At 38.9% G+C, this 23,655-nt stretch overlaps 1 protein-coding gene across 7 annotated transcripts in view; it reads left to right on the plus strand.

The window, feature by feature from the left end:
- The window catches only part of CDKAL1 (CDK5 regulatory subunit associated protein 1 like 1), a 702,199-nt gene that overhangs the window by 557,877 nt on the left and 120,667 nt on the right, over window positions 1-23,655 (plus strand). For 5 of the 7 annotated variants that reach the window (XM_016954980.3, XM_016954982.3, XM_016954981.3 and 2 more), the window contains one exon: window positions 20,837-20,899. The exons of the other annotated variants lie outside the window; for them this stretch is intronic. In XM_016954980.3, the coding sequence (XP_016810469.2) occupies window positions 20,837-20,899 (63 nt within the window). The remainder of the gene's footprint in view (window positions 1-20,836; window positions 20,900-23,655) is intronic. 7 annotated transcript variants of the gene reach the window in all.

Below are 23,655 nucleotides of genomic sequence, written 5' to 3' on the forward strand. Positions count from 1 at the left end.
CAACTTCAGGTCTTTTTATTTGCCAAGTGGGGTGTACAAGCTAGGACACCACTGCTGATGTGATTATCTTCTACTCCCTTCCTATAGTCCTCAGCTGATCCTCCAAAAACATCAGATATTTAAAGAATATTGGCTTTCATGGACACCAAATAAGTAGTTTCTAAAAGGCTCCTGGGAGAGTATTTTATCTAACCCTAACTCTTGGTCAATGGTTCTTAACATTTTTTGAGAATAATTTTATATATGTGTGTTTATATAAATGTATATTTAATATACAGATATGCATGCATGCATGCACACACACACACACATTTCCTAGAAAAAAAACAAATTTGTCCAAAAATCTCCGACCGGATGATTCTCCGAAGTTACGCCATCAACCTGTCCCTCTGAAGTCAAGCCGCTTCTCTCTAACATCCAACTGTGGTCCTGTCTACTGGCTGAATATGGGGTTTTTATATGTACAGGATGGGATGGGACAGGGCCATGGGTTGTTTAGGAAAAGGCAGTATTCGGGCGGGAAAACAGGGATATAAGTTCTCATTTTGGGCCACAGTTTCAGGCTTTTCAGCTTGAGGGTGGGGTTATGCCAGGGACCCACATTTTTCTGCCTAGAATTTCTCTGTCCCTTGTCCCTATAAATGGGAACAACATAGTTGAACATCTGGCTAGTGACTATACTTCATATAAACCTATCAGAGAAAAACGGGTTCAAAAACAAAGATAGTACTTCCAGGATCTGGGTCAACAGAGATCTGGGAAAGAAGGGCAAGAGACCACTGCACAATTAGTTCAATTCACCTGAAACTGGAGAAGACTTCATTTCCCCATAGAAATAGTTCATAAATAGTACCTATAATTTAAAACCAACCATAATCTACAGAGATGTAGTTAAATAATTGGTTTTCAGTCGTCATTTTGGGTTTTTTGGAAGTGGAGGTTCTAACAAAATGTAATTATTTATAATGGGAAAAGATGCAGTCTTACTTCAACCAACTAAATAAAGAACAAAGTTATGGAGCATAGCTAGTTCAAAAGTTAGGAAATGTCCTTATTATTTCCTGTTGCTTTCATTAATTAATACTTGGCTTCACAGCACTATTTTTGTTTTGGAATTGACACTATTTTTCTACAAGTCTTTAAAATTAATATGGTAGGCTGGGCATGGTGACTCACACCTGTAATCCCAGCACTTTGGGAGGCTGAGGAGGGTGGATCATTTGAGGTCAGGAGTTCAAGACCAGTCTGGCCAACACAGTGAAACCCCGTCTCTACTAAAAATACAAAAATTAGCCAGGTGTTATGGCAGGCACCTGTAATCGCAGCTACTCAGGAGTCTGAGGCGGGAGAATCACTTGAAACTAGGAGGCAGAGGTTGCATTGAGCCGAGATCATGCCACTGCACTCCTACCTGGGCAACAGAGCAAGACTCCAACTCAAAAAATAAATAAAATAAAATTAGTATGATATAGACAATGTTAAATGATTCTTCCCCATTATCTATGGATACCGGGTCATGCACTATGCAACTTTACAGTATATTATGCTTATGGAAATTAAAATCGTAGCATTTACTTCCCTTGATTTTTAAAGGAATAAAGCAAAAAGGATTAATTGACATTCTTTTCAACGTCAGTTGATGGTGAGATGAATGTTTTTTAATTACCATGCCTTAAAAAATTTACAGATAGGCCGGGTGTGGTGGCTGATGCCCACAATCCCAGCACTTCGGGAGGCTGAGGTGGGAGGATTGCTTGAGCCCAGAAGTTTGAGACCAGCCTGGGCAACATAGTGAGACCCCTGTCTCTACAAAAAATAAAAAAATTAGCCAGGTGTGGTGGTGCACACCTGTAGTCCCAGCTACTCAGGAGGCTGAGGCAGGAGGATCACTGGAGCCTAGGAGGCAGAGGCTGCAGTAAGCTGTGATCTTGCCACTACATTCCAGCCTGGGTAACAGAGCAAGACCCTGTCTCTAGAAAAAAAAACAAAAGTGCAAATAGCCAATTAAAATAGACATACATAATAAGTATGTGACTGTGTAGATCCTTTGGATTGGCCAGCAAAGGCCTCTCTGAGGAGGTGACATCTAAGTTAAATGTGAGTAAGGAGTAGCCTTGTGAAGATACTAGGAAAGAGGAGTTGAGGCTGAGGAAATAGCTACACAAACACCTTCAAAAGGAACTGAGCGTGGAGAAACAAAAAGGAGACCTTACAGCTTGAAGTGTCATGGGTGAGAAGACTTGTAGGAAATGAAGTAGGCCAGGTGGTCAAGAGTCAGATCATGGCAAGCTTTATAAGCCAGGTTAAGGTCTGTAGAGCAAAGTAAGCCATAAATATTAATTCCTATATAGTGAGATTTGAGGACATTGGATTCTTGTTTGCCTCTGAAATATTGGGAATGCATAGCTACAACCAATTAAAATAGGAAGTTACATATGAGCTGAGATCATGGTGAGAAGAGAGTAGCTTACTCTTGTTTTTTATTGCTATATAGCATGCCAGTGTTAGGGTTATCATCATTCTTTGAATTTATGGAGAGACATCATCTAGTCATTAATGAAGAAAGTTTTTACAAGGGTGATGTCTTTGTAGCTATAAGTAAATAGACACCTGTTACCTTTCAGCTCATGATAAGATAATGAATACAAGTGATATTATTGAACACCACAGTCATGTTAATTGGAAAACTAATTAAGAACCTTGTATGTTGATAATAGGAACTAACATTTATTGAGTGATTACTATATGCAGACACTATACCAAGCATTTTATTGACATTTCATCTAATCTTCATGGCATTCCTACAATAGACGGTGTGCATATCAAGGCTGTAAGTGAAGCCTGTATTTAAGAGCCAACTGGGCCAAAAGGGTAAGCACAACTTCAACACATTTGATTGCTTTCCATACCTAGCATACACAGTTTCTTCTGTCTTTGAACACGGTTTTCATAAAATACAAAATCCACTGTGCTTAGAAAAACAAAACCTGAGTTGTAACATTCTACTTTCATAATTCCCTTTGCTGATAGAGACTGATTTATGGATTATGGAGTTATATATTTTTCTACAGCCTCTGGAAGAAAGGAATGACACTCATATATATATGAAAGTATACATAAAACAGAATTTCTAGCCTTATCTCAAACTTTTTCACTTTTTATTTGTTCAGGGAATACTGTTAGATTATTATTTACCTTGTTCTATATATCAATTATTTCAGAAGAGAAATTCATGAATGTCATATGTGTATGTGTGAACTAAGAATATATTTATAAGTATACTAACAATTTTTTCTTTTCTTTTTTTTTTTTTTTTTGAGACAGAGTCTCACTCTGTCACCCAGGTTGGAATGCAGTGGTGCAAAATAATGGCTCACTGCAGCCTCAACCTCCTGGGTCACATGATCCTCCTGCCTCAGCCTCCTAAGTAGTTGGGACTCCAGGCAAGCACCACAATGCCTAGCTAATTTTTTGTAGAGACAGGGTCTTACACTGTTGCCCCAGCTGGTCTTAAACTCCTGGGCTCAAGCAGTCTTCCTGCCTCTGCCTCCCGATGTGCTGTGACTACAGGCATGAGTGTACTAACAATTCCTCAAAGAGTAAGTCTGGTTTCAGATTTAGAAGGAAAGATTAAGACAGATCTAGTTTCATTGTCTCTCAAATCCTGCCAAAATACATCATAGAGATTTTTAGTACAGGAATTATTAACCCACAAATATAAAGAGGACAGGCTAGGAGAGGAAACCCCACAACAAAATTGTGACAGCTGGGGAGCAGCTAGAAGTTGGCAACTCACCTCACCAACCTGAAGAAACCTAAATGCCAACCTAGCAGTGGGGAAAAACCAAAACCCAAGCTATGCACCAACTTGATATATACCAGAGTATCCTCAAATGGTCAAGGAATTGGCTGGCACTTTTGAAAGGGAGAATGAAGTAGGAAATGAGGGCACTAACATAAGAAGGATTGTTTAAAACTACTTAAGAAGCAGCAGCTGGATTGCCCCATTCCCTCCCCAGCTCAGGCCTACAGCTCAGGCATCTCCTCACTCACACCAACAGAAGACTGGAGGCTCATTCTTTGAGGGGAAAATGAAAAGTCTCTGGACTGAAGAACCTGTGGTACAGTTGAGGGCAAGGTGAATTCAGTGCCTATATGGATATCAAATGCCCTCTTTGTTCATTTAGCAGCTAGAATGCTGGCAGTCACACACGCCTTTCCTTGTTTGGGAAACCTGATCAGTTCAATACTTAGAGATGTTGACATCAGAGGTTCCATAATTAAACAATTCAATCAGATCATCCTATATTGAGGCTCATACTTGACAAATGCAGCAACAGGCTCAGAACTTTCTTTTCTTTTTTTTTTTTTTTTTTTGAGACGGAGGCTCGCTCTGTCGCCCAGGCTGGAGTGCAGTGGCGTGATCTCGGCTCACTGCAAGCTCCGCCTCCCGGGTTCACGCCATTCTCCTGCCTCAGCCTCCCAAGTAGCTGGGACTACAGGCGCCCGCCACTACGCCTGGCTCATTTTTTGTATTTTTAGTAGAGACGGGGTTTCACCATGTTAGCCAGGATGGTCTCGATCTCCCGACCTCGTGATCCGCCCGCCTCGGCCTCCCAAAGTGCTGGGATTACAGGCGTGAGCCACTGCGCCTGGCCAGGCTCAGAACTTTCAATCAGCTTTTTTTTTTTTCTGGGTCGGGGGGGCGGGGTTTAGATTAACTGATTCTTTTTTTTTTTTTTTTTTTTTTTTAAGTTCCGGGATACATGTGCAGAACGTGCAGGTTTGTTACATAGGTATACATGTGCCATGGTGGTTTGCTGCACCTATCAACCCTTCATCTAGGTTTTAAGCCCCACAGGCATTAGGTATTTGTCCTAATGCTCTCCCTCCTTTTGCCCCCCACTCCCCTCGACAGGCCCTGGTGTGTGTTGGTCCTCTCCCTGTGTCCATGTATTCTCATTGTTCAGCTCCCACTTATGAGTGAGAACATGTGGTGTTTGGTTTTCTGTTCCTGTTTTAATTTGCTGAGGATGATCAATCAGCTTTTTAAGCCTCTTACTCTTAAACATAAGTAGCAAGCAAGGATTACCAAATACCTGAGGAAAGCCCTAACTAACACAAAGGACAGGACCAAAGCAAACAGAATAGGAATGGAGTGAGAGAGAAAATAAAAAATAAGAAAGAAACAGGACTGGGCAGGAAGACGAAAACTTAAAAAAAAAAAAAGAAGTTACTGATATTCTCAGATAAATGAGAGAAGATATTTTATTCATGAAATAAGATTGAGACATCAAAAAAGTGATTGGGAGAGCAAAAAATAATTCTTAGACATTAAAAACATGGTAGCAAAGGTAAAAATTCAATAGAATTGGAAGGTTAAAGTAGAGAAAATCTCTAGAAAGTAGAACCAAAAAAAAAAAAAAGATGAAAAATAGAAGGAAAAATATAGAAAAATCAAAGAACAAATCTGGGAAGGGTCCAACATTCAAATAATAGGAATTCCAAAACAGGGTAAACAAAGAAAGGAAGAAATTGGCAATGAATAATTCAAGAACATTTTTAATGACTGAAGGTCATGAATTAACAGACTGAAAGCAATCACCATGGACGCAGCATTATGGATGAAATGTAGACCCATGCCAAGACAAGAGAGAAAAGCCAGGTCACATTCAAAGGACCAGGACTCAAATTTCAAACTGACTTCAAACTTATCAACAGCACCCAGAGAAGAAATGAGTGATTCCTTCCCTATTTTGAAGAAAAATGCTTTTCATCCTAGGATTTTGTACCCACCAAAGTATTCATCAGATTTCAGGATACTCCTTTCTCAGGAAGCCTTTCCAGAATTTTGGGCATCATGAAAACAAGAGAGTAAGCTAAGAAAGAAGATACGAAGATGTGGGATAAAGGAAACAGCAGACTCAGCACAGATGAGAGGTGAGCGAAATCTCCAAGATGGTGGTAAATGGGACAGCCATGTATCAGAGCTGGAGAATAGACAGATTGAACCAGAATGTGCCAGAAAGGTCCAGAGGAAACTTCTTCAAGAGGATGAAAGGATAGAATGCTTATTGTGAATGCACTTCTTGCGAGGTGATTTAGATAAGTGGAAGAGAACTTGGATTGAATTGGTCATAAAGACATAGATAAACAACTGAGCTGCTGCTGCTGCTTTTTTTTTTTTTTTTTTTTTTTGGAGACAGGGCCTCTCTGTCTTCCAGGCTGGAGTGCAGTGGCACGACCATGGTCATGGCTCACTGCAACCTTGAACTCCCAGGCTCAAGCAATCCTCCCACCTCCCACCTTAGCCTCATGAGTAGCTGGGTGTGACGGTAGGTGCACCACCACACCTGGCTTTTTTTTTTTTTTTTTTTTTGTAGAGACAGGGTCTTACTATCTTGTCCAGGCTGGTCTCAAACTCCTGGCCTCAAGCCATCCTCCCACCTTGGCCTACCAAAGTGCTGGGACTACAGGCATAAGTCACTGCACTTGTCCATCAAGCATATTTTTTAAATTACTAACTCCAGAGAAAACAAAATATACAGACAAGAAAATATAATTAGATATTACTTGGGTAAAATCTGAATAGCATGTGTATGATCATGGGAAGTGGAGGTAAGAAATACATACATAAATAGAGTGGGCAGGGGAGGGAATGCAAGCTCATCTTCCCTAGAGGGAAGTCAGGAGATAGTATCTAGTAGTAAGAAATTACCAATAGCAAAAATGACATGTTACTTGGCAATATGGAGGTAAATACCAAAAGAATAAACTAAAAAGAGTTGAAGGTAGTTACTTCTAAGGAAGCAGAAATGGGAAAGGGAAGCTGGGAAGCTATGTGGAGCTGGTTGGTTCTTAGATCATATACATGGATAACTGATTTTGAAAAAACTGAAAAAATAAGCAGATGCTTTAGGGGGTTTAAGATTAACAGAGTTGCTAAAAACAAACAACATACACAAAAATAGACAAACTCTCCAAGATAGAATCTTATTTAGGTGTACATGAAAATAAAGAGCTAAAAAGATGCTAGAGCTGAAAAAGAAAAAGAAGCAAAAAGAACATGTAGCTTCCTCTACAATAAATAGAATGAGAAAGAACTTCTAAATTGCCGAGGAATTTAAAACATAAAAATAAAGATGTTTATGGTCTTGGTTGTTAGTGATAGAAGAAGCCAATAGATCCAGACACTGGGTAAAGAGATGGGGTTTAATTTACTAATAAAATACACAGAGCAGATACTCAAATCTTTAAATGAATGAATGCTTATTAAAATATAGTTATTACAGTTTGAAAATATAAAGCACTATCTGTGTCAAAAGAATGTTTGGACTTTGACATTGATTAAACTTACTTTAAGCATAACTCTTTTAAAATTATCACAATCAGGTAGTTCATTGAGCTCTTCTAAGATACTCCTGTCGTTTTACATTCTAAACATGTTGTGTGTTAAACCAACTGGCTTTTTTTAAAAAACACCTTAGGATCCTCTTCCAATGAAAAAAACAGAAAGCATACAGTATACGCAATAAGTGGATGGTTAGGACCTCTTGCTTCTTCAGTATGTCTCTCTGAAGAGTTAAGGAAAGCAGAGAAAGGTGGAGATAAGGTTGGCAGGGATGGGAGAGCAGTATCCCGAGGCTGAGTGGAGAGGCCTAGGCTAAGCCCCTGAAAGTATGCTTCTTGTGATGGGTGCAGGGCCTCCCTAAGAATGGAAAGGATGAATGAAGAATAGTAGGACTTTAGCCTGCAGGAAGGTCTATGGTGGTGGACCTGAAGCATCACTTTCTGCCTGTTTGCTCATTACTTAAAATGGTCAGGCCTGTCATTTGATACAGAAACCTACACTGTCTGGGCATCCTTTTCCCACTTGTGTGAACATGGGTTGATTTCTGAAAGAGTGATTATGTAACACAAATTATATATAACTAGAGTTGCTTTAGGTGTTAGAATGGGTGCAAGGGGAAGCTCAGCTACTTTATTTTTCTCTTGCTTTGCTCTTCTGTAATTTCCTAGCCTCTTGGTCCCCCTTTCCCCCCAACCCCCCTCCTCCCCCTACACACATACATACCTGTACCCCTCCTGCCGAAGGCTTGACAGTGTTGCTTGGCAAAGAGCCAACTTCAGAAATTTTCATCCACTGGCTATCTCTGTGTAGTATCCCTTCCTCTACAACATAAAAAAGAAAATCAACTGATTTCTGAAGTGACATAAAGACGAGAGAATGGAGAAGATTGAGCTGTATATTAAATTGCTTTCTGGTTATCAAATAAAGACTCCTTTGTCGTAAAGGCCAAAGATAAAAAAGAAAATGTGTATGTTTAATATATGGAACAAAAATAAGTCTATTTTTGACATAGTACTTGAGGAGAAGATGGGTCAAAAAGCCCAGCCACCCCTGAAATGAATTTTAGACTCTTATTATTGGTATGATGGGGCAGAGAGAGATATCAGTGATGGTTGCATTGCTGATAGAAATGATTTTTTACAGTAGGTGCTAAATTAGATGTAGAAAGGAGAGTTATCAAACCTACATTGTCATGTCTGACCTTCCAGGTCCCAGTCGAGGAATCATCATAAAAACGAGTTGTGGGCTTATCTAGAGATGCAGCAATAACTGGCACAGAACAATTTTCGAGCTTCTCTTCAAATGGGGTGACACCAGGGGTTATTCGGGGTAGGGAGGGAGATGCATTGGCTTTGATCAGTTTTTAGAACTGTATAGCAGCTTATCTGTGGGTCAGAGAAATTTCGTTTTCTCCATTCTTTTTTCATCACTTTTTCCCTTGGGTGCGATGTGGATTAGCGTCTGGAAGCTGGTACGAGGCTCTGAGCATTAACAGAGTTTGCGCAGATCCAGACTCTGTTTTCGCAATACTGGGCTCAAGCTCAGCCTCACTGAATGTTAGATTCAGTAAAGGCACATTACCATCTCTCCATAAATAAAAGGAAGAGAAATACTTAATGACAATGTAGAAATATATAGAACTCCAGGATACTAATTAGCAAAACTCACACTGCATTTATTTTATCCAGTTGCACAGTGTTACTCTCTCATAGTTATGTCTCTAACATAACTTCCTTTTTTAACTTTTTGTTTAATTATATTGCCTGTCTTTAAGAAAATAATTTATAGGTATCAGGCATTATTATTAAGCAAATGGTAAAAAATAAATAAATAAATAAAACCACTTGCTGTCACCCTTCCTAATTTTAAAAAATTTATAACATAGCAGAACTTTTAAAACAAAAATAAAAACAGTGTAGTACATAGATAGCAGCGAGTTTGTTGCCCCACACTATCTGCTAGGTTTTGAGGATGGGACAGACTTTGAGAGTTTTAGCACTGTAACTGCTAATTTTTCTAAAATAGCAGTGTGAGAATAGTTATCTTGTCATATGTTAAAGGAACATTTTAAATTTTAGAAATAACTGAAACTTCTTCATGCGTTGGTAATATTTATATCAAGAATGTATCTAGAAATACTAAAATTATTGGAAAGTAAAATTCAACAAGACTTGGATTAAGCCCTATTTGCTTTGCTTTATCAAGCAGTTTAGATTCAGGGTATTCAAAGGGGCAGGGAGGACATTGATGGGGACACAGTATTTATTCTTGTAGTCTCAGGTATTTGGGTATAAAACCTAGTGTCTTCAGCCAGGTGTGGTGGTTCACACCTGTAGTGCTAGCACTTTGGGAGGCTGAGGCGGTTGGATCACCTGAGGTCAGGAGTTCAAGACCAGCCTGACCAACAGGGTGAAACCCCGTCTCTACTAAAAATACAAAAATAAGCTGGGTGTGGTGGCTGTAGCCCCAGCTACTTGGGAGGCTGACAGGAGAATTGCTTGAACCTGGGAGGCAGAGGTTGCAGTGAGCTGAGAGTGTGCCACTGCACTTCAGCCTGGTCGACAGAGCAAGACTCCATCTCAAAAAAAAAAAAAAGAAACAAATACAAAAAAAAAAAACCTAGTGCCTAATATATGTATATATGGACAGCAAATCAGTTGTCTGGCTACATTCTGGACTGCAATTAATTATTTACTTTTCTTAAGGTAAGGGTTAACTGTGCTATATAGCTGTTGATTTTTTCCTTTCCTAATATTTTTCTCTCAACAAAAGATACTAAATGCTGTCATTCCCCCGTTCTCTATGGAACTTGTCATTGGAGAAAGGAGCAATCTTTATGAGAGTGCAAACATACTAAAAAGAAATTCATGCCTCGAATATAAATTGACTCAAAGCAAAATCCCTGGGAAACATGTTTCAAATTCTGGAATTTTTACAATGATTGTCTTGAAGTACTATTTATAGTTACAAAAGTAATAATTCCATCCAGCACAAAAATTTGCGTTTGACTTAGTAATCTGGTAAGCACTGTTAATACCAAATGTCAATATTCAGAATTTTTGGAATTAATTCAACAAACATTTATGCACTTACTGTGTGCCTGGTTGCTTGGTTAAGTAATTATTTCTTCCCACTAGTTTGAAAGCTCTATTGAGTTCAGTGGCCTCATCCAGCTTTCTTTCTGTCTCACTAGTATGGTGCCTGCACAATGGGCACACAGTAAATGTGTTGAATGAATATGTCATTCAATTAATCACCTAAGTTTTAGAGCTCGGCGAATGGATTTTAGATATAAAGGATGAGAATGGAAACAGAAATTGGTTGGAAGGCTCTGATGAAGAATAGAAACAGCAATTGAATATCTACTTGCAGAGGAATGACCAAGTAGTGCTGAGGTGGCCTAAGTCCCCAGGTGCTCAGGGATCAAGTGATTTAACTATATAAGGTGAGAGTGGGAGATTGTAGGGGGAATGAAGGACAAAGCAATGTGGAAGTTCAGGTTACTGACAAGAAATAGATTGAAGTGTTGTGTCATGAATTTAGAGCCTGGAGGGAAAAGGTGACCTGAATGGTTAGTTTGAAGAACTAGAAGTTTCAATGAAGGTAAAACTGAAATGTTATGAGGTTAGACGGGTACACAGCTTTTTTTTTTTTTTTTTTTTTTTTTTTTTTTTTGGCCATCACCCATGTGCAAGGCATTTGAATAAAGTGTTACTGAAGGAAGGGATGCTATCCAGATGACCAAGACATGGTTTCTTTCTTCAAGGTGGAGTTGACTCACCATGAAAGTGGTAAAGAGATCTCTGGAAGCACATAGTTGAGTGGGTTCTTTCTGTTTGGGAGGATCCTGCATGGAAGAGGTGATCTTTGAATAGGGCTCTTTGGAAGGAATTTAATACATGGAGATGGTGGCGGAGGCATTCCAGGCAGAGAGAGTAGCATTAGCAAGATGTAGAGTCAGAAAAATGCAGGCTCTCTAAGGAACAAGACACTGCCTTTGATGTTAGCTGGAAAAGTGGGACAAGCTTTAATGCAGTACTTGAAATTTGATTCCCTGAGCAGTAGGGAGTCCTAAATAGAAGAGTGCCATTAGTTGACCATGCATTATAAAGCTTACTCTGGCCTCAGTAAAGGGGGATTAAGCAAAGGTTCTAAACTGTGGCTTCACATTCTCATCACCTGGAGAAATTTTTAAAACCCCAACTCCTGGGCTGCACCCTGTATCAATTAGAATATCTGGCACTGGAACCCACACCTCAGTATTATTTAAATCCCCAGGTGATTCCAATTTGCAGCCAGGATCGCAAACCAACGGTTTAGAGCAAGGGTTAGTAAACTCTAAAAAGGGGCCACATAGTAAATATTTTCAGCTTTATAGGCCATACATTCTACTGCAACCATTCAACTTTGCCATCATAGCAGAAAAGCAACCGTGGACAATGTTAATAAAGGAATGAGCACGGCTGTGTTCCAATAAAACTTTATATATATAAATTTGAATTTTATATAATTTTTACATGTCACAAATATTCTTGTGCTTTTTTTTTTTTTTCCAGCCATTTTTAAATGTACAAACAAATCACAGACTACACAAAAGGCAGCCAGCAGTATTTGGCCCACAGGTCATATTTTGCCAACCATTGATTTCGAGGGTGAAGATTGGACACAGGTAGTCCAGGAAAGAAAACAATAATAATCCAGATAAGAGGTAAAGTTAACTATTGTGGTCAGTTAGAAGGGCAGAGTGAAGGTTAGTGATATTGAGTTGATATTTATAGCAACTCGTGTTCTTATGGGCTACTTTTGAGCACCCAGAAGTTGTCATACAAAGGACGTTTGAATGAACCATTGTGCGGTATGTGGTGTACTTAGTGCCCTTTGACTTTGTCTTTTTATTTTGCAGGGATTTGACCTATGTTGTAAGGCTGTTTCTGGCCTAACTGCTAGTAAAGGCTAATCATTTTGGCAACACTTATTACTGCAAATTAGTTAAGTCTCTTGCCTTCCTTATGTGGTAGCCTTGCCTTTGTTACCAAATAATGACCTTTCCTTGCAAAGAAATGTTCTCTTTAGAAAATAAAGTGAGCTTGATAGGAGAAGGTATGGCAACCTACATTTTATCACACATCACTGAATTAACACAGAATTTTCTATTTGCATTTTCTTCAGCATTTGTTGCCTAGTTAAAGACCTGCCAGGATAAATGGTGCCTGCTCCTCTACCACCCCCACTCCCTGTCCCCTGTGAAAATGAGAGGCTGATGGTTGCAACTTCCTTCCTCTAAGGTTATTTTAGAAACCGTAAGGCTGAAAAAAAAAAAAGTATTTCCCACTGATATCTACTGTGATTTAAAATCAGCTGTACATTTCCACATTTGCTTGGTTATTTTATTTGAATATCATTACAGTTGGGTGAACAAATTCACTTACCTATTTTCTAACTTCCACTCTTAGAGAAGTCTGCTGTTTTGGTGTCCTCTAAGAAATGCTTACTCTTTGCCTCCAGCACTTGGATATGTGAGAAACTGAAGACCCTGATAACTTTCCTTGAATCTGCTGTAAATGGATGGAGAGAAAGAAATTCAAGACAACAGTCAAAAGCATTTATGGTCATCTTAGTTATTTTGCAGACCTAACTAGAGAGTAAGGGGTGAAAAAATATATGGAATAGAGCCACAGCCTTCTTTTTCTTTGTTTTCCCTGCCACCCTCACAATAATTTCTCACAAAAGAATAAGGAAGTATTATATGTGCCTTATGAAGGAAAAGCATTTGAGATTTTGAAGAGTTTGCCTGTTTCCCCGTGTATTTTGGGGTATTTTTTTTTTATCACTAACTGTATTTCACATCATTGATGTTATAATTGTTTTCTAAAACTTGAGGTTCATGGTTTAAATTCCAGGGACTTTTTTTCCCTTCTTCTCATTGATCTTAAATGAGTATTATCATCTTAGGGACACTATCAAAATATGTATAATATAAAGTGAGATTGTGATTCAGCGCTGATATTGTCAAGTAGTTTTAATTAAGCTTCTGATGCTTTACACATTGATAACACAGTAAAGAGTCCAGTGTATTAAGTTAGCTCTCCATTTATTTTTCAGAAGCACTTACCAGGTAGGGGACTAAATATACAGCAGCAGGTTGTGCTGCAGCCACAGCCTTACTGTGCCCCAGAGGAATTCTTGCATAGAGAGTCCATTCTTTTATGGAAAGGAAGAGGTCAAGAAATAAGGCAAAGCTGCAGGCATAATACAGAGATTAAAATGACTGATAGAATTGAGAACACAGAATGGCAGTAGCTGAAAGACAGTAGGGAACCGATCCAGAATCATAGAGGCTAACAGTTGGAAGAGACCTTTGGGATCGTCTTGACTAGTGTTTCTCATCTTTGGCCCCACGTTGGAAATACCCGAGAGCTTTTAAATAATACACTTTTGTCCAGGCCCCAGAAGACCAATTAAGTCAGAGTCACTGGGGATTAGGATTGAAGCTTTGGTGTATTTTAAAGATTCGCTAATAGTTCTAACCTGCAACAAGGATTGAGAAGCAGTGGCCAAATCTAGCGTCTTCATTTTATATAGGAGGTACAAAGCAGATACCTGGCCCAAGACCAAACAGCTATTGTTTGCTAGGATTTTAACCTCAATCTTCTTATCTTCTTGCCTCCCTCACTCTACATTCTCCCTGTGTGATCCCATCCCTGTCCTGCTTTAAATTACACCAATATGCTCATGACTCCTAAGTCCTTTACATGTAAATTCCTTCTTAATTTCTCTCCAAATGTCTCACATCTTCCTCAAATTCCCTATATTCAGAACTGAATTATCCTTTTTTCCCCCAGTCTCCAAAACCAGTCTCAGTCTAGATTCTTCTGTCAGTGAAGGGTACTTCTCCTGTTTGGTTATCTGTGCCAGCAGCCTGGGAGTCCTCTTCAGCTCTTCCCTCTCTAATCAGTTACCAAGAGCTGTCTATCCTACCTCCCAGCTGTTAATCAGATCTGTCCCACCTTCTCCCCTTGCCCCTAGCTTAATTTAAGGTGTTATTTTTTTTCTGAGTGATTTTGCAACAGCTTCTCATACTGTCTTTGGCTTCTTGCCTTTGTCCCACTTGGGCTTTATCTTTAACACCATTAGGAAGCCCTTTCTGAAGCACAAATTTGATCATTCGTCACTGTATTTTTTGCATTATGTGTTCTAATCATTTAGCCTTTCTTCAGCCCAACTAGGACTCCCCTTTCTCTCTGTCTCCATGTACCTATATTCAGTCTACTTCCTTATAGTCTATAAAAGCATAATCTATCTGTGGAGTCAGTTCTTTTACCGTGCTTTTATCAAACACTGAACTCTCCCATCAGAAATAACATTTTCCTTCTTCAACCAAATGCTGTCACATTGCTGACTGAATTTAATGGGCCTAGCGTTGCCTACACCCTCATTTTGGAACCCACCCCCTCAGGAAGTTCCCAAGGTAAACATCAGACCTGCCTTAGCGTCAGTCCACATCCTTGGTAGTTAACACCTTCACTTACTCAGTGTTTACTGGCTTCTTCATTTCCTATCCCTGACTTCAGTGTCCCTTATTGCATCTTAGCCCTTGTTCTCTGCGTGACTCTCCCAGTTCCTGACTAGTTCTTCACCAACGACCCCTTGACTCTCAGTCATTTGTTGTTTTCATCTTGCACCTCTTGGCTCTTTCGGCCCTTTTGCCTTAGGATGTAGTTTTCTAACTTCTACCGAGTGTCTGTTTCTGTCGTGTAAACCAGTCCTGGAGCCCTAGCATGTATTACCTGGAATTGCACTCCAGTCTCTTTTGGAATTTTTTTTTTGGGCATAACTCTTGGTCCCCATTAGACCACCATTGCATTTTTGCCTCAGGCACTCCTGCGTGACTCTATTCTGAACCTGATTGTCCAGTTAGTGAGTTGCCTTGGCTCCTTATCTTTTCCTCCTACCTTTCTGCTTCCTGCCAGTTGACAGGCTAACTACTTAGGCTCTCTACCAGAAAGGGAGCAGGAAAAATGCAGCATGCTGAAATGCAAACCCGCTCTTTTGGCTTCTTACCACGAAGTATGATGAAGGCTTGCAGAACATTTAAATTGTATTGTAGTATACCTTAAACATATCAAACCCTTTGAAAACTTGTAGGCTTTATCATTTTTAAGAATCCGTATGTAGAAATGAAGTCCATAGTCTTATTATAGCTTTTCCTTATAATAACACCATTTTATTTGGGAAAATTTTAATCAACAACTTAGAGAATGGGTACAGAAAGGATTGAATTGGCTTGGGGAACCAAAAGAAATTAAGTTCGTGGATGCTGCTAAAATTTGATTGGTTGTATAACCTCACATTCAGAATACAAGCTGTTATTACATGCGGGGCCTCTTTCAGAACTGAGCTCTGTTGCATATCTTTGATAAAAATTGGAATGATTACATTGTCTGGAAACCTGAACTGTTAAAAATACTCTCTTGGGGTCTTTAGTTTTGTTTGGTTTTGTCTGAAAAGGAGTTTAAACTTGAGCATAAGAAAAAAAAAAAAAGGTCATCAGTGTTTTCTGTCCTTGGAGAGTGGAATATAAAAGCAATTTATGAAGTGCCTGTAAGATGAAGATTACAGAGGTTCAGCTTCTCGGGAATCTAGAAGTTTTACCAAACATGCATACTGCCTCATTTTTTAAACCTACGGCAGCCCGCATAGAATGCAGGACGCAGCATGTAATTACTTTTAAATATCCTCTCATCTCTGTGGCCTGTACTTTGGGATTAATGATGAAGGTAACTTGAAGGTACCTTGTACAATTTGGGAAAAAATATTTGCCATACTCACTGTACTCTGGCCACCCTTGTTACAAGTCCATCACACAACTTGTTTAACATGTTTACTTTTTAAACGCTTGGAGAGCTAACAGGTGGTTGCATGACTGAGATGTTTGTTTTAACAGGCTAAAAACTGGGAGGTAATTTAGACATACGCTATGATGCAATAGGAAAATACCTAATTATTCCATTTTTGGCTCAGCTTTTCGTTTCAGTTAAAACTGCTGATAGCAAGGCTCGACAGGTTTTGTAGAGTAGTTCTCTTAACATTGCCTACATAGGAGAAACTGGCTCGCTAGTAATAATGGCCGTGTTTTAGTTACTTGTATAAAAAACTTACTTGGCTTTAGTGCTAGAACTTAGTAAAGGATTTCTTCTCAGAGCTTCTGTCATCAGCAGTTACAGTGTGAATACAGACGGCTCTGAAAGCCCCATATCTATTTCAGCATGCTCTAGAAAGCCACTTGAAATATTTTTTGCCTGTACATAGAAGCACTGAGGAAATATCCTGAAAACAAGACAGCTAATTGTTATTATGCTTGGTACGTTCATCCCAATGTTTCAGTATATAGGTTATGATTGGCTCTTGGAACTGTCCATTGAGCAAATAGAAGTAGCCAGGAATTTTGCAGGATAGTTAGTTGTTCATGTGGTTTGGAGTTAAGGGACTACTGCCGGAAGTAGACATAGTCAGGGATAGAGTTTCTAGATCGGGGTGGTTACCTTTCTCTATAAAGGGCCAGATAGCAAATACTTTAGGATTTGTGGCTGTATTTCAATAAAACTTTATTTAAAAAAAAAAAAAAAAACAGGCAGTGGGTCAGATTGGCTATGGGGCCATAGTTTGCCAACCCCTGCTCTGGATTCCAGAAGATACTCCACTGGATTGTGTGACTGATCTCAGAGGGAAGAATAGCAGTGGTTTTCAGTTAACTGGGCAGATACCTATAACCTTCAATACGCCAAGACTTCACAGTATTTGTATATAATAAATTTGTTGTCAGAAAAGGCATTGTTTCTTTACTGGTTCTTTGGGGCTAATATGAATAGTGTTACTTAGTTATACTCCATTTCTTTCCCAAAATCGAGATAATTAGGATAAAAAGCACATATAAGTGTTAGCTATCAAAGTAAAATCAAAACCTACATTAAGTCACACAAAACAACTTCTGAATATTCCTTTTCCACCTGCTAATGCAAGCTGGTCGCTCAGCCATTTCTGATAAGCCTCAGTTCTTGGGGCATCTCCTAAGTTTAATACTGATATGCTACCTATTTTATTTTATCTAGCATAATTTCCTTTCTAAAAATATTTTCCCCAGTGTTTTATATCAAGACTCCTAACAAAGGAAGTGTTAGTATCCGTCATTTTTCTTCTGATTGAAGTATAAGCCAAGAACAGTTTCACCGAATAAGTGGGTGTATGGGAAGAAAAGAAAAAATTATAAGCTAATGAAATTTTGATGGGCAAATGACCTGTTCAAAGCAGATTCCAAGAGCTAACATTTCATTAGCCACAGGAACTGTTTCCAATCATCTTACTGATATATCTTTGCTCTCCAGGGGAAGGGAGTGTTAAATTACTTTAGAATTTGATGGTCAGAAGCACTGCTCAGAGGTGGAGAGAGGAGGCAGGAATTTTGGCTGATCTGTAGGAGAGAGGATTTTTCAGTGGGTGTCAGAAGGTAGCAACAAGGCCAAGTGATTTGAAGGACTGCCACTGGAATTGTGACTTCAAAGACAGCTCTGAAATAGGGAAACTGATCTACAAGGAAACTATGAGTGTGTGCAAATGATTTTATTTACAAGGTCCTTATTAATATCAGGTCCAACTGCTTACCTAAGGAGATGCAGAAGATTATGTAGAGCTAGGCGGGGGTCTGCGGCATTGGGGAGGTATGATAGCTGTGTCCTTGAGGACACTGGAGGAGGTAGAAGATACTTCCCTAGAGCACGGGATACCAGTCAAGGATTCATCACAAGTGAAGACAGAAGCAGTCTCCTGGCAGTTGGAATAACGTCAGAATAGAAACAGAAGCAAGACAGGGGCAGTGTTAGGGACAAACAGACCACCTGTGTCACAGAATTTTAAGATGTGGTCGTGGGCTAACCTATGATGGACAAGAAATAAATTATATTATTGCCAGCTGGGAAAATGTTCAATATCTGTTCTAAAAACATTGATTACCTCTGTAAATTTAGAAACATTCTAACCTTTAAATAGAAGAGAGAAATTCTTAAGAATTACCAACTTAAGCTGAGATCCCTTCTCTCATTCACTCTTGCTGAGGGGACAAACTGATGCAATATTTGTGAGGAGGAGGCAGTTTGACTTTACCTGTTAAGGTAATAAATGTGTGTACTGTCTGATCCTGAAACTGGACTTCCATAATTTATTATTTTTAAATACACTCAGGCTGGCAAAGATGTTTGTGCAAAGAATATGATTATATTAAAAAATTGAAATGAATTACAGAAAAGTTTGCATTTGTAAAGTTTTCAGATGTCAAAAACTTTGAAAAACTCCCTTTAGGGAATTGCTGATCTGTATGTACAACCAAGGAAGTTTTGCGAGGACAAATTGTGTAGTGGAAAAAGTAAATTTCCGAACAATATATAGTCTTCCTTCCATAACTGCAAGTTCTACATCTGCAGATTCAACAAACAGGGCATCAAAAATATTTAGAAAAATAAAAAATAACAGCCAGGCTTGGTGTCTCATGCCTATAATCCCAGCTAGGAGGCTGTGGCAAAAGGATCACTTGGGCCCAGGAGCCCAAGGCTGCAGTGAGCGATGATTGTGCCACTGTACTGCAGCCTGGGCCACAGGGTGAGATCGTGTCCCTAAGTAATAATAACAAGAGTACAATTTAAAATAATACACATAAAAATACAGTGTAACAACTATTTACATAGTATTTATATTGTATTAGATATTCTAAGAAATCTGGAGATGACTTAAAGCATACGGGAGTTTGTGTATAGGTTATATGCGAATTCTGCACTATTTGACATAAGGAACTTGAGCATCAGCGGATTTTGGTATCTACGGGGAGTACTAAGGGACAGCTGTACATAGAATGACCTCTTTTCTTTGAAAGTAGTAATCAATGTGTGTGTTTGTGGGTGTGCATAGAAGATTTGGACCCATACACAAATTGCTTATGGTGGTTATGGGGCAGGGATCACAGTGGATGAGGAGAAAGCCACTTTTTTTTTTTTTTTTTGAGATGGAGTCTCGCTTTTTCGCCCAGGCTGGAGCTGGAGTGCAGTGGCACTATCTCGGCTCACTGCAAGCTCCGCCTCCCGGGTTCACGCCATTCTCCTGCCTCAGCCTCCAGAGTAGCTGGGACTACAGGCACCCGCCACCGCGCCCGGCTAATTTTTTGTGTTTTTAGTAGAGACGGGGTTTTACCGCGTTAGCCAGGATGGTCTCGATCTCCTGACCTTGTGATCCACCCACCTCGGCCTCCCAAGTGCTGGGATTACAGGCGTGAGCCACCGCGCCCGGCCAAAAAAGCCACTTTTATATTAACTAGTTGGCTGTAATAAGAGAACCTCATACTTCTTGCTTGTCACAGATACACTAAGGAGCAGGGGATGGAGAGGGGACTCATGTAATGCCTGGGTTCAGCTCAAGAACACGTCATTAGAAATGAAAAGAGCCTTCTCTTTCTTTTTTCTTTCTTTCTTTTGTTTTGTTTTGTTTATTGAAATGGAGTCTCCCTCTGTTGCCCAGGCTGGAGTGCAGTGGTACAATCTTGGCTCACTGCAACCTCTGCCTCCCAGGTTCAAGTAATTCTCCTGCCTCAGCTTCCTGAGTAGCTCAGATTACAGGTGTCCACCACCACACCCAGCTAATTTTTTTTTGTATTTTTAGTAGAGACTGGGTTTCTCCATTTTGGCCAAGCTGGTCTCGAACTCCTGGCCTCAAGTGATATACCTGCCTCGGCCTCCCAAAATGCTGGGATTACAAGCATGAGCCACCATGCTCGGCCAAAAGAGCCTTCTCTTCATAACTAATCTATGAGGCTTATGTGTCATCATTACAGATATTAAGAGTTATATGCCTGTATAACTCATACATTCATTTATTCATTAACTTAGCCAGTATTTATTGAGTGCCTACTGTGTGTAAAACACCATGCAAGGTACCTAGGCTATATAGCAGTGACACAATAAAGGTATCCTCATAGCTGCAAGCTCCAGCAGACAGACCCAAGCCGTAATCAGAAAGCCTGAAGGAGGTGTATCGTTTAAATGAATGCATGTCTGTGCCCAATTCTGAGTAACAGCAGTTGGTATTACAATGAAATTGGAAGTGCCCTGTGCATTAAATTTTCTTTCGTTTTCAGTGTTTTCTTCATTTTAGTCTGTTATGTATTTTCAAATACAGTTTTTGATGATGATTAGTGTTTTAGTTATGAAATCTTCTAGGAAGAGGTCACCTGGTTGCTCTGTGATAATGACCCACATAACCATAAAGTGACTTTGGTTTTTAGTTGCATCCTTGTGTCTTCTCAGCCTCCACAAAGGAAGAATCTCTTAAAAAAAAAAAAAAAAAAAAAAACTTTATGTATGTAGAGATATATACACACATGTATATTTTTTATCTGCTGTCAACTCAATTGTTTGTATGTTGGTTTTTTGTTTTTTTTTTTCACAGAAAAAGCAAAGGACAAAAGATCTTTCTCGGGTGTTTCATTCTTACAGTCCATATGATCACAAGGTAAGAGAAGCATGTTAATAGCATATTAAGTATTAAAGTATTTCCGAATGTATAGTACAATTTTCACCAACATATGGTGATTCTGAAATACACTTACCAATTACATTTATATTTCAATTTAAATTTTTTAGCTCTTTATCCCTTTTAAAGAAAACAGCAATGTTATATTTCTGAACTATAATAATTATATTTTATTCACATTGAAATCTAGTTACATATTGGCACTGAAATCTCAAAGACAGTGAAAAGACACATTTGGGGGTGTATTTTGGTTGGTTGGTTTTTGTTTTTTCTTTCCAAACACTGTACTGGAGGAACTTGGGTTTTGGATTGGTAAAGATAATTGAAATGCTGACTGCAAAACTTGATTCTTCATTCCTCCTGATAGAAAGTTATTTTTCTAAATGAAAATCCTAATAAAAATTAGTACATAGCATCATGTCTGAAATATCTACTGCCTGGAGCTTTGCTACACAGAAAATGACCAAATAACGTGACGACCCACATGTACCCATCCCACAGCTTCATAGATTCATAGTCAGTCTGTTTCATTTATACCCTACATTCTCCATCCCTCATGTCTGAAAAATTCCTAGACATCTTTTCACTTGTAAGTATTTTACAATATATTTGTAAAAGGTAAGCACTCTTTTAAAAAGAAAAAATATGTAGCCATTTTTAAGAAAATGCTTAACTCCACATCTTCATGGGGAAATAGATTACAAGGTTTCTGAGACTTGTGCGAAACTTCTAAACCATGTAGGATTCCAGTAAATCTGTTAATTCGAGGTGATTTCAGAAGCAAACAAAAAATTTGCACAGTTGAAATGCTAATATAAACTTAAATCTTTATCTATGAATTTACAGGGAGACATGTGGTAGGGATTTTTTAACTAGCCAAAATAAGTAGTGTGAAAACTACTTTCCTCGGTTGAAAATACAGAGATGTCTGGATTCAGGAGGGAAAAATTGTGTCAGTTCATAGAAGTTGAAAGAATTTGAAACACTAGCTTCTAGTGTTTCTATAGTGACCAATTGACTTAAGCACCAAAAACTCGCAAAAGAGATGTTTATGCTTCATGTGACCATGGTGATATGTAATACTAAAACTTATATCATTCCAAGTTACATTTTTCAAGCTAAATCAATCACATTGCAGAATGCAGCAATTTGTTTGAAAGAGATTGAGAGAGCCAATAGGGTCTGACAATGCAGACAGAAGGAGCAGGCTGATAAGTAATACAACAGCAAAAGGAATGAGATTGGCCAGATTTCTGAAGGTAACGTTGCATTTTTTTTTTAGATGAAGCCACTTAATGAACATAAGTGCAGCAGTGGCTAAAGTTAACATTTAACAACAACAACAAAAAAGGCGATGGCAAATCAGAGGTTTTGCCTGGCTTGTCTAAATTTCTCCCACTTGTAACATTTTTAAATTCGCAGTTAAGGGAAATTCCATTCTTCTTTTATTAGAACTCTTAATGGAACCTAGCCATTTGCAGCTTCTACCGGCTTCCTCCTCATATCCTTTGTGGCACTGTATCAAAGTCACCTCAGATTATTTTGGCTTCCCTTCATTCCTCTACAACTTAGTCATCAGGCAGTGAGGAATTGAATCTAAATGCTTGATGGAGTTCCTTTTGATCTTTAAGATTGGTAATAAATTATTGTAAATAGCTAGACTGCTTGATGAGTGCCTTTTGAAGCTCCTAAGTTTTGGTCTGTTGGCATTCTGTTTTATTCTGGATGTACAGTAGTGAAGGAAAATGGAAAAGTTTTATTCCAGGCAGCTCCCGGCCCCCTTAGTAGCCTTTACCTACTTTTCTGAGTTCCATCCAGGCAAATCTATCCATGTTACTTTTAATATTGTCTCTCACTGATTGGAATGTCCACAAAGACTAGAACCATAGGGATAAAGTAACATGCACTATTTTCCCAATCTGAGAATGTTGCTATTTTTCCCCCCATAAATTAATAGAGGGTTGTGTTTAAAGTTATTTTGTCATTTTAATTACCCACTTATATTCAAGCAAATTGGTTTTCTAGGCAGATAGGTTTTAGTGTAAAGTGTTTTACAAGATGTGGTTAAAGTTGGTTTAGACATCTCATGCTCAGTGAGATTTCTGGCGTGATCCTTATGAAAATATATACATATATTGTCAGTGAAAGCTTTTATGAAATACAACATCAGTTGTTTGGGGTTTGCTTTAATGCAGGCTGGTGTATTGGCTTATGCCGGTAATCCCAGCACTCTAGGAGTCTGAAGCTGGAGGATCACTTGAGCGCAGGAGTTTGAGACCAGCCTGAGCAACATTGTGAAACTCTGTCTCTATTTAAAAAAAAAAATTAAAAATTAGCCAGGCATGGTATTGCACACCTGTAGTCCTAGCTACCGGGGACAGGTTTAGGCAGGAGGATCACTTGAGCCCCGGATTTCAAGTTACAGTGAGCTATGACTGCACCACTTTACTTCAGCCTGGGCAACAGAGCAAGACCCCGTCTCTAAAAGAACATTTTTTAAAAAAATAATTTCAAAGAGCGGAATGGATAGGGTACAATAAAATAAGATTGCCCACGTGTTGGTGATTATCAAAACTAAATGATGTTTGGGGGGTGTTCATTATTTTATTCTGCATTTTTCTATATGATTGAAATGTTTCATAATAGAAAGATACAAAAAGTAAAATAAACTATGGTCTGCTCCTGGGAGTGAATGTTGTGACAGTTTGCCTCTCTAGCTATATTCATTTTAATGT

Source organism: Pan troglodytes, chromosome 5 (genome assembly GCF_028858775.2).
Source record: "Pan troglodytes isolate AG18354 chromosome 5, NHGRI_mPanTro3-v2.0_pri, whole genome shotgun sequence".
In the NCBI taxonomy this organism is placed as follows: domain Eukaryota; kingdom Metazoa; phylum Chordata; class Mammalia; order Primates; family Hominidae; genus Pan; species Pan troglodytes.